The sequence below is a fragment of the Acomys russatus genome, chromosome 16 (assembly GCF_903995435.1).
Source record: "Acomys russatus chromosome 16, mAcoRus1.1, whole genome shotgun sequence".
NCBI classification, from domain to species: Eukaryota; Metazoa; Chordata; class Mammalia; order Rodentia; family Muridae; genus Acomys; species Acomys russatus.
This window is the reverse complement of record NC_067152.1, coordinates 46,168,595-46,179,587: the sequence shown is the minus strand read 5'-3', so window position 1 is coordinate 46,179,587 and position 10,993 is coordinate 46,168,595. Positions and strand designations below refer to the sequence as shown.

The window sequence follows — 10,993 nt, the reverse complement described above, 5'->3', positions numbered from 1 at the left end:
GTGAGCGTTTGAGGCCACCTGGATGACACAGTGAATACCAGGTCAGTCTGGGCTATGTGCACTGCGAGCCCTGCTTCCAATTCCAGGGAGGTGGGAGCTTCGTTCAGAAGCTGGGGACCCTGGTGGCTCCACACTCTCCCAGAGTTAGCTGACCAAGGCAGCTGTCCTGACACCCTAACCTGTGCTGACATTAGTTTTCACCTAAAATCCCAAGTAAGCCTGGCTCAAAGGGCAGGGGTGTGTCAGATGTCCTCAGAAATGGCTTCTTGTCAAAGACTCAGGAGATATTGATCACATGAAGAGCTGGCTGTGATTGCTGCGCTGTGAGTCACATAATGTTCTTATTGACACACAAGTTTTTGCGGAGTGCTTTCTGAGACTGGGTCTCTCCGTGTAGCCCTGCCTGTCCTGGAACTCTCCATGTAGACCAAGCTGGCCTCTGCCTCAATTGTGTTTTTTTTTTTTCCCCAGCCAGGGTTTTTCTGTGTAGACTTGGCTATCCTGGACTCCTTTTGTAGACCAAGCTGGCCTTGAACTCAGTGATCTGCCTGCCTCTTCAGTTTAGTTTTTTTTTAAGTTAAAAATGTAGCCAAGCGTGGTGGTGTACGCCTTTAACCCCAGCACTCAGGAGGTGAAATCTTTTGAGTTTGAGACCAGGCTGGTCTGCATCAGCTGGTGTGTTTAGTGTGAGGTAAGCTCTCAGCGTCATCCCTGACCACATGGGCAAATTCCATGGCACCTTGTACTGAGTGCATACAAGGGCACACGTGTCCATGTGTGTACATCCAGAGGTCAGAAGTCGATGTTCAGTGTCTCTCACTAGACCTACCTGGATCTTGCCATTTTGACTGGACTGGCTGCTGGCTAGGGAGCACCTGCCTGTCCTTGTCCCCCCGGCATCCACCTGAGGATCTACTCAAGTTCCTGGTCAGACAGCAAGCAAGGTGATCCCCCCCGCGACAGGGTTTCTGTGCTAGCCTTGGCCGTCCTGGACTTGCTTTGTAGACCAGGCTGCCCTCAAACTCACAGCAATCCTCCTGCCTCTTGTCTCCTGAGTGCTGGGATTAAAGGCGTACACCACCACACCTGGCTGCAAGATGATTTTTTGTTTTGTTTTTAGAGACATGGTTTCTCTGTGTAGCCTTCACTGTCCTGGACTTGCTTTGTAGACCAGGCTGGCCTCGAACTCAGTGATCCGCCTGCTTCAGCCTCCCGAGTGCTGGGACTAAAGGTGTGCGCCACCACAGTGGCCTGCAAGGTGTTTAGTTTTTAACTCATACAGCCTGTCCTGGCACCTCTGCTGACTTTTTCCCCAGACAGGGTTTCTTTGTGTAGCCTTAGCTGTCTTAGACTCCCTTTGTAGACCAGGCTGGCCTTGAACTCACAGCAATCCACCTACCTCTGCTTCCTGAGTTCTGCTGACTTGTTTTTTGAGAGCAGGTTTCTCTGTGTAGTCCAGGCTGGCCTCAAACTCATAGAGATCCGCCTGCCTCTTCCTCCCAAGCGCTGGGATTAAAGGCGTGCGCCACCATGCCCGGCTGGGCCCTGCTGACTTCTTACAGTAAGAGGTAACTATTCACCTTTGGTCACTATAGTTAGCTTTGGTTAACTATAAAGTCATTCTTTAGGGAAAAAAACACCTAAGGCTCATTGGAAAGTGCGGATGACTCAGGCCTTGGAGCTGTGCCCAGGGCTCGTGTGGAAAGTGGCGTTCCGCCTTGGGCCTACAAGCCAACAAGGGGAATGCGAGGCTAGCCCACTGTTCTCTTCTCCCTATGAAGAGAGGGGCTCCTAGGATGGCACCCCAGGCTGGCTGTTCGCTGACCTGCCCTAGTTGTTTCTCTTTCCCTCAGGGAGCAGGGAACTTTTCTAGCTGCCCTCCTCTGTGGCAGGGAAAGCAGGCGTGCAGACCTTAGCTTATGCCCCTTTGCCCTGCAGGGCCTGTTGCCAGGCCTGACCCCACCAAACCAGACTGGCGACTTCCTCACATTCAGGCAGGCTGCAGCCGCTCAGGTGTGGTATCAGCCTCCCAGTGGCCTTGGTGTCATGAGTAAGGCCTAGCCCAGGCTCCATGTTGAAGTTGCTGTGTGAACACCCAGGGGACTTACTCTAGAGGCGCCTGTTACTGTGGGTTAAGGGGACCCTCTCGCCTGGTGGTCCCACTTCCCTCTTCCTACTGACCCCTACCCAGAGGCTCTACCCCCTCTAAGATGGTCCTTATTTGACGGGTGCAAAAAACCACTGCATTGTCCTAATCAGTGAGAAAGCTTAACAAAAAACAAACAAAAAAAAAAAGCCAGCGCCTCAGAGCGGGTGAGGAGCCTGCAGGGAAGACAAGGTCTCCCAGGTTACTTGGTTTATTAGATCCTGAAGAGAGAGGGAGCAGGCAGTGGCCCTGAGCCCACTGACACCACCTGGGTGAGGGCCTAGTGCTGAGGGGACTGTGTGAAGCAAATGAGCACAGGGCCCAGCTTCCCACCTGAGGGAAAACAAGGCCGCTTTGAAGCCTGCGGGATAATGAGGGGTGGCCACTGCCACCCCGGAAGACAGGTCCCTGGAGGGCACATACACATCATGGCTTCAGCTATGCTAGGTTCCTGTGTGCCCCTGGGGAAGCCAGGCCCAGGAGGGCGCAGATGTCTGAGGGCCATGGTCAGTCCCTGACTGACAGAAGTGGCTGATGAGTGGGAGGGGTCGGCAGCACTGACAATCGAGGAGCACGCAGGAACCCCCTGCGCCTGCTGGACTCCACTGTCACACATGTGCTGGTGATTTGTGCTCCCTCCCCTAAAGGCACCACCTTCCACAACACCACAGGACGGTCCCTCTCATGTCGAAAGTGCGTGCGTGCTCGCTCTAGTCCTCTGGTGAGTAAGCAGAAGCTGCCTAGGTCTGCACCCTGCCACACCACCCAGGTTCCGGTGTACAGAGGGCCAGCAGGATTCAGAAGTGTACTCATCTTTTCCCTGCTTGCCGGGCAGGGCCAGGCAGCAGCCAGGGAGGTGGGGATAGTGACACCGGCCTGGAACAGACCTCTTTCTCCTGAGTGAATCATGGGGTGAGAAGACAGGACAACCCAGTGGGGAGTAAGTAGGGCAGAGGTGCCACGGGAGGGACAAAGGACACTGAAGCAAGCCCTGGCCTAGGCAGGGTCAGAAGGCCTAGCCAGCCCCAGGGTGGGAACACAGCAGGGGCTCAGGCCGAGGAGGAGGGGAGTCCACTCCCAGCTCAGCACAGGGTCTGAGCACGGCCCAGGTGTCCCTGGGTGACATCAGGTTGGCACTTTGACACCGAAGTGCTTCCGCAGCTGCTCCAGGAACAGGAAGGTGAGCACGGTGTGGGGGATGAGGCGGATGCCCGCGGGGAAGAGACCCTTGTAGAAGGCTTGTGGTCCAAGCTTTGCCGTCTCCACTGCACAGTGGAAGACACCCTGCGAGAGACGGTAAAGGAGACGGAGGGCTTCTCACTCAAAGGCCCAGAGAGCCTGGCGGCTCCGAGTGATGCCAGGGACATGGTAGGTGCTCGGAACAACAGCGGCCCAGGCTGTGACATCACCGGGACAGAATAAGAGCCACATGGGCCGAGTGGACAGACTGTTCAGATAACCAACACGACTGGCTCTCAGGGCACTGGCCAGACTGTACTACTGACTGTGTGGAAAGCTGCTTCGGTTAGAAGAAATGCGTAAAATAAAGCCAAGGCCTTGGAAAAGTACAACCCCACCCCAAGCTACCAAGAGTTGCTCAACTAGAAGGGAGCAGGGACAACTGCCTTGCCTCTGGGCCCCCATGCCCCAGTGGGAAACACATCCATCTCAGGACAAGAGCACAGGCCGAGGCTGAGGGGAGCCTTGTTCCAGAGCATGGCTGTAGGTGCCAGGGACCAGAGCCAGGCCCACAGCCTGCAGCCCCGCCTTTACCTGATATTCCCCCTTGGAGTTCATCAGGCGGGTCTTCAGCACGTCCAGGGGCTGGCACAGAAATGTGGCACATCCACCCTGGGGAGGGAACTTGTCACCGACGGACCTTCAGGCGCCCTAAAACCCTCACTGCATGCCGACCCACACGACACCTTGAAAGAGCCCTTCTCCCTACTTCTGAGTGTCCCGGGGCTACCTGGGTCCCCAGGACAGGTGACACAGGAATTACCTTGGCCTGGGCTAACATGTGAACTTGATTCCCAAATGTGGCCTCCGAGAGGCTGCATAATCAGGCTCACCCCAGCTGCGCCTTGAAGGGAGCCCCGTATTCCCTCACCCCCATTCAACCATGCTGGGGCACTTACCGCAATGAAACTGGAGACAAAGTGGGTGAAAATGTTGTCACGCAGGTAGCCAGTGCTGAGGACCAACTGTTTGGCCTGGTCATAGCACGACAGCTGCACACAGGAATAGGGACAGTTACGGCCAAAGAAAAAACCCCCAGGCCCAGGGAAGAGTAGACAGGGTCCACAGTGTCAACACTTGACAGTGAGCAAGCGCCTGCTGCCAACTCCGTCACCACACCTGGACCGTGCAGGTGAGGGTCTGCCTCAAAGTCACCCCCGGCTGCAGCAGAACCCATCCATCTGTGCCCACCCCTCCCCAGGATAATCCTCCCACAGGTTACCCTGTGTGCACTGCTATGCTCTGTGACCCCTGAGGTCAGAGGTCAGAGATGTTGTCCACAAGCCCACACCAGAACCATACCTGGCCGACAGTGACGAGGGCCCCGCGGCTGGAGGCCATTGTTGCTCCAGAAAACAGCTTCTTCAGGCCTTCTGCAGGAGGAAGTGAAGGGCCAGCCCTGTAACACCGTGCCTCATCACCCACATATTTACAGTAACGTGAAACCCCCCTCCTCTCACCTTCACGGGCTACTCGGTACAGACCATCCAGGGCATGGGCGTAGCTGTGGGTAGCAAAGGTGGGTGGTCAGTGAGGTTCACCACAGCTGCCTGTTCTGCAAAGTGCCTCAGGCCCCAGAAAAGGGCGCGTTCCCAATGTGGGTCACAAGACGCTTGCTTCATGGGCATCATACTTAGTGGGGATCTCACAGGGGTGTAGTCCTCTTGGGGGTCGGGGTGGGGGTACTCAAGAAACGATTCCTGAAGGCTCTAGCTGGTTCTGCCTGGGGGCAAAGCTTTAGTGGTCTGCTCCGCCATTCCTTTGGCTGGAGGTTTCTTGAGGGACCCCGGGCTTGCTGTGGCTCCCAGCACACAGGATTAGCCTCTGCCCTCTTGGGGAGCCAACAAGAAACCAGAGACGCTGGGCGTGGCAGCACGTACCAGACATGCTATGATTCCAGCACTCGGTCGGTAGACTGAGATAGGAATTCAAGGCTAGCCTGTGCTACAGAATGAGAGAGACCCTGTCCCAAAATAAAAATAAGAAACTAGAAGCTGGGGTGGAAGAGAAAGTAGAAATCCATCAGTTTGGCCCTGTGGAGGACAAACCAGGAGGATCTGGAGTTCACAGGCGACCTGAGCGAAGGGGGAAGGGGGCCTAGAAACGGCCTGGACCCCCATGGTGAAGGAGAAAGCGAGGTGGCTCGGACTACGATAATAACAGACACTAGGCTGTGCCAGGAAGGGCAGGGCAAGCGGCTGCTGCAGAAGATGCTGACCGGAAGCCCCATGTTGTGCCTGGGGCTAGAATGGAGGACGGCCACTCCTATGCCAGGCCTCCTGGCTGTGAGCCCTTCTCTCACGTGAGCTACTCAACGGGCTCTGATGCTGGAGTGCCCCAACCTCACAGATACATGACTAGGGCTATCCTCAGCTACAGCGAGGCCCAGCCCTATACGACAGTCCTGGCGCCAGCAGGTAGGTGCGGGGACTTAGCCCAGTGAAAGAACAAAAAAAGTCTCAGGGGACCAAGTGACAGTCCTTAGTGACCCCAGGGTGACTCTGCGCGGTACCTGTTTCAAAGCCATCAGCTCCCTACTCCCCCATGAGCAATCTGGGGGCTCCTGGCTAAGTCATAGCACAGCTGTGCGGTGCCCTTCCTGTCCTGGCCTCTCACCTCTGTTCCCCCCACCGGGCCGAAGCCCGCCCCACCCCCACTCACTTGCGCCGCTGGCTCAGGGGCAGCTTCATGTCATTCTGCATCCTGAAACAGTAGGAGAACAGCCGTGAGGGGTGGGGGCTGCTGAACGTACATTAGCCCAGGCTAGCTCACTGGCCCGGGTCAACAATGCGGGATTGCCTACTCAAGTCCAGGGTAAAACCATGGGACCCAGCTCCTCCATAAACCCACACTGCGTGCTGCAGAGTCCAGGAAGCCCTTGACCATGGGAGGCCAAGAGGCACATACAAACCTGACGTTGACCAAATCTGCTGGGGTCCCCACGAAGCCTCCAGTTAAACCTGCGGCGATACAAACGCCAGGCCCATGTGTGAGGGTTCCCTACGTCCTGGGCCTTTGTCCGGGCCTTGCCCTGACCGTGCAGCGCAGTGCTCACCACTGATGCCGCCCAGCAACACCTTGTTGTAGAAGGGCAGAGGCCCGTGGCTGTTCTTGGTCATGTAGTCCCGCATGGTCTCGTAGATAGCGAACCGAGTCAGCGAATAGGTCATCTGGGGAAGGGGCCCGGCTCAGAGGACTGGGCACACTGCCCAGCCCAGTCATCATCCCATGGACCCCGGGGGACACACAGTAGCCGTTCTAAGGCCACTGAGCTTGCAAGCAGCCAAGCCAACTCACAGACCAGAGGCGCTACTTGCCGCTGTCCACAGCCTTGGTGTTCCCACCCCTGCCCCATACCTACCCTGTGTTGCGTCCATAATAAGTCTGAAGGGGGAAGGGAAAGCAGCTGGAGCTGCCTGGGGCTCCCTCAGAGGACTGGGCCCCAGAACCAGGACCTGAGGAGCTGGTTCCGAGACCTAGGAAGCCGATGTCAGGCCGGGAGCCCCCCACCTGCCGCGCACGCACCTGCCTGCACAGCGAGGCACTCAGGCCATTGTAGAGTGCCAGGACGCCGTCGGTTCGCACCACCTGCAGCGCCATGCCGGTCATCCGCAGTTTCACCTCCTGTTGGGTCTGCAGGTGTACCTGTGCACAGGTAGGGTGAGTGTGTCAGGTCCACACACGCGGGGCAGAGCGCTCACCTGGCCACAAGCTGGTAGAAGCGAGGTTGCCACGGAGACTGATGTCTGGACAAGCTCTACTGAGGCAAAGGCCGGAATCAATCATTTCCAGGTCTGTACCCTGTGGACTCCATGCCATCAGCACCCCGGGCTAGAGGTGAGGAAACTAAGGCAGGGCGGTAGAGAGGACCTAAGGGACTAGGGCTGGTGGGTGTGCCTGGCCCCAGGCCTGTAATTGTTCCCTCTTTTATTTTATAGCCTTAGCAATTACTGCCCTCAGGGCCTGGCGTCACTTCCCGCTCCTGTGCTGGCGGCTCAGGAGGAGCACTCTTCTATCGGTACAGATCCCAAAGAAGCCTGTCCGTGGCCACACGTGGCACCACAAGCACCATCACACTAGTGCCAAGAGAGGATGAGGAGACAGCTAAGATGGGGCCAAGCAAGGACCGCTGGCCACAAGGGCAACAGGCCCTGTGCACAGACGCACCAGGCAACTTCAAAACCAGTTTTCCTTTTTTGTGTTTTGTTTTTTCCGAGACAGGTTCCTCCGTGTGGCCTTGGCTGTCTGGACTCACTTTGTAGACCAGGCTGGCCTCAAACTCACAACGATCCATCTGCCTCTGCCTCCTGAGCGCTGGGATTAAAGGCGTGGCTCAAAACAAGTTTTCAATGCTGGCATAGCTGTTCAAGCATGTAATGCCAATACTCAGGTCGCTGAGGCAGGAGGATCGTGAGTTTAAGGCCAGCCTGAGGTACAGTAGGATCCGGTCTTGCCAGGCATGGTGGGCAAATTGATATGAGTTCATCAAGACCAGCCTGGTCTATAAATCAAGTCCAGGACAGCTGGGGCCACGCAGAGAAACCCTGTCTCAAAAAACCAAACACACACCAAAATACCCTCAAGAAGCCCCTCAAGACAGTCAGCACCTTCCTCCCACCAGAGGCAGTACCCAGGAGCTGCAGCTGTGCGCGGCACTCCCAGGACAGGGAGGTTCCAATCCCACTTGCAACCAGGGGCCAGCTTTCTCACTAATAGAAAAGCTAGCCGGGAGGGATTTGCCCGGAACCCTTGCCCCTGCAAGGCAGAGGACCCGGAGTCTTAGGCCAGCTTTAGCTGCATACCAAGTTCCAAGATAAGCCATGGCTACAAATAAACAATAGAGTCCCCAATCAGAGACCAGCCTGGAACCTAAAGTGCCAGAAACTGCCTGAGGCTCAGACCTCAGAGGCCAATCCAAAGCGCTGTTTGAGGGGGGTGGCAGCCAGCACCTCTATCCACAGGCCAGCCTGGGGTTCTGGTCAGAGCCCCGTGGGTAGAGTGGGTGAGCTCTTTGTTCTCCGCAGTAAGACAGAATCAGGGCTGGCCCCTGGGAACAGGAAGAGTGCTGTCTTAGTTTGCCCTATAAGCATTTTTTTTTTTTTGGTTTTGAAGACAGGGTTTCTGTCCTGTACTGGCTTTGTAGACTAGCTGGCATCAAACTCACTCACAGCCTGCACTCTGCCTCCTTCAGTGCTGAAATTAAAGGCGTGCGCCACCACGACCGGCGCCCTATAAGCATTTATTTTTAACGAAAAAACAAAACAAAAAACCCCAATCCCCACAAAACCACGTGTCTCTTTTTTTTTTTCCTCGCACCGAGGCGGCCATTCGTACTGGGCAGGGCCCGGAATGCAGGGTCTCCTGGTTCACCTAGGGCTGTGCAGATCCCAGAGTGACAACATAAACAGAAGCACCGCCCCCTAGCCCGCCACCCTCACTTCCACCCCGCAGCACCTGCTAAGCACCGGGCAGGTCTCTGCGTGTCCCCTGCAACTCTACCCACAACTTTTAACCAGAGTTGTCGGATGTTTGCGGCCACGGGACGGCTCAGAGTGGCAGCGTTCACACGGGTATTAAGGCGCAGGGCTGAGGCTGGGCAGCCGTCTGTGAGGATAAGGGGGTAACCAGGTGACAGAGGCGCTGTCCGTCACCTGTGGACACAGGGTTCCCGGGGATTTTCCACCGCTGCCTCGTGGGAAGAGAGCGCAGCTGCGCACAGCGGGCGGCGTGGGCGTCGCCGGCCGCAATCACCGGGTGCGCAGCCGAGCGGCGGCCGCGGTAGGCGCGGGGCCCAGGACCGTCCGGGCGCCCGGGGCTCGCGCAGGCGCTCGGCCTTGCGACTCAGCCTCACCTTGAGCAGGTCTAGCGGGTGCGTGCAGCAGGCGGCCCCGCAGGAAGCCAGCCCCCCAAAGTACCAGCGAGACGTGCGCGTCTCGGCCATGGCAGCAGCGGCAGCAGCAGCAGCAGCAGCGACCTGGGCCGACCGGGTCAGCGCGGCAACCCCGGTCCCAGCTGCAGGACGCCTGGTTCAAAGTGCCACGGAGCGCCCGCGCCCGGTGCAGCCAATGCGCCCGCGCGGCACCAGGGCGGGGACTGGCGGACTCCGCCCCCGGCAGGGCGCGGGCCTTGGAGACTCCGCCTCTCTCCTTAAAGCGGCCGCAGCTAGGCGCAGGAGGTCCAACGGAAACGACCGTGGAGCCCCTTGGGGCGAGCCCATGGTCACCTCCACTCCCCAGGTTATGGCGTGGGTCGCAGATCCGAGGTTGGTCTGCCATTCTCCACTCATCAGGAGCCTGGTTTCCTACCGGCACCCTCTAGCCCTAGCCTGAACTTGCACCCCGGTGCTGACTTAGTGTTACCCAGGCGAAGGACACGTGCTGCAGCCGTGGATCTCTGTCCCCCATCCCCCACCCAGATGTAGAGGGGGGGTGGAAACCTTTTTGGGGCCAGCTTGCAAATTAAACAGAAAGTGGGGACAAAAGGCCCTTAGTAAAGAGTAGCAGTGCTCCTCCCCCATGCCTACACCCAGTGCGGCCCTGCCAAGTGCTGAGAGAGCCCAAGCCTTGCTGTGGACGCAGTCCTAGGCAGCCACCATGGAGAAGGTTCTGGGCTGTGAATCTTTCATGGTTACTGGCTCGGACTCCTAGGGGCAGCTCCAAATCTGCATGGACTCATGAGAAGCCAATCTCCAACCTCCCACCCCCCCAAAAACGGGCAAAGCATCTGCTAGGCAAGGTGAATTCTGAATTCCAAGTTTGGCCACATAAAATTAAAAAGAAAAGAAAAAAGCCGGCTTCGGTGGTGCACACCTGTAATCCCAGCATTTTAGGAAACAGGGGCAGGCAGATCTGTGAGTTTGAGGCCAGCCTGGTCTACACAGAGAAACCCTGTCTCCAGTGGGGGAAAAGGGGAGGGGGCTGAAGAGATGGCTTAGAGGTTAAGAGACAGCTCTTCCAGGGGACCCTGGTTCAATTCCCAGCACCCACCCACAGAGCAGCTCACAGCGGTGTGACTACAGTTCCAGGGGACCCAACACCCTTACACAGACATGAATGTACACAAACACCAGTGCACATTAAAACAAGACAAAAAGGCATGTGTCCTACAGCTCTGGCTTGACCTTTCAGTGCAAGAGAGAACGGTAAGATAGGCCTAGCAAATAGCTCTAGGCCCCAACTGACGCTGCTGAACATCCAGTGCCCACCTTCGTAGCAGTGAGGGAGGCAGGAAGTGTGATGGCTTCTAGCACTTGAGGCAGCCTCCCATGCTCACCATCTTGCACCAAGGTTACATGGTGCAGGGGCTGTGGTGCCCTGGCATTGCTCCCCATGCCTGCGAGCACCCTACCCTGGACCCATTCCTCCCCCACAGCACATACAAGCAACACGCACGCCTTGGAACCAAGCAGGTCTCCAGGTGCCAACAACCATGAGAACCCTAGGTTATCATGGGGAACAGCTGGGTGCCTGGCCTTGGTCTTGCCCAACAGGGCAGCCCTACCCAGGACCCAGACAGAACCACCAGGCACAGCGAGGCCACAGGCCGGAGGAAGCCTGGCTGGTGTTTCTGTGTATGAAAGGGTCAGGGTGCAGGACTGGGCCTAGTCTT

The 10,993-nt window shown here is 57.2% G+C and overlaps 1 protein-coding gene across 1 annotated transcript; it reads right to left on the bottom strand.

Moving 5' to 3' along the window:
• Nucleotides 1-3,227: 3,227 nt before the first annotated feature.
• Slc25a10 (solute carrier family 25 member 10) lies at nt 3,228-9,334 on the bottom strand. Its single transcript, XM_051159210.1, has 10 exons — nt 9,237-9,334; nt 6,911-7,030; nt 6,441-6,555; nt 6,297-6,345; nt 6,047-6,088; nt 4,846-4,889; nt 4,688-4,758; nt 4,285-4,377; nt 3,920-3,997; nt 3,228-3,430 (listed from the first exon to the last, which is right to left on the bottom strand). Exons 1-10 carry the CDS (start codon nt 9,324-9,326, stop codon nt 3,272-3,274), a joined length of 861 nt encoding a protein of 286 aa, XP_051015167.1. The 5' UTR covers nt 9,327-9,334; the 3' UTR covers nt 3,228-3,271.
• Between the last annotated feature and the right edge of the window lie 1,659 nt (nt 9,335-10,993).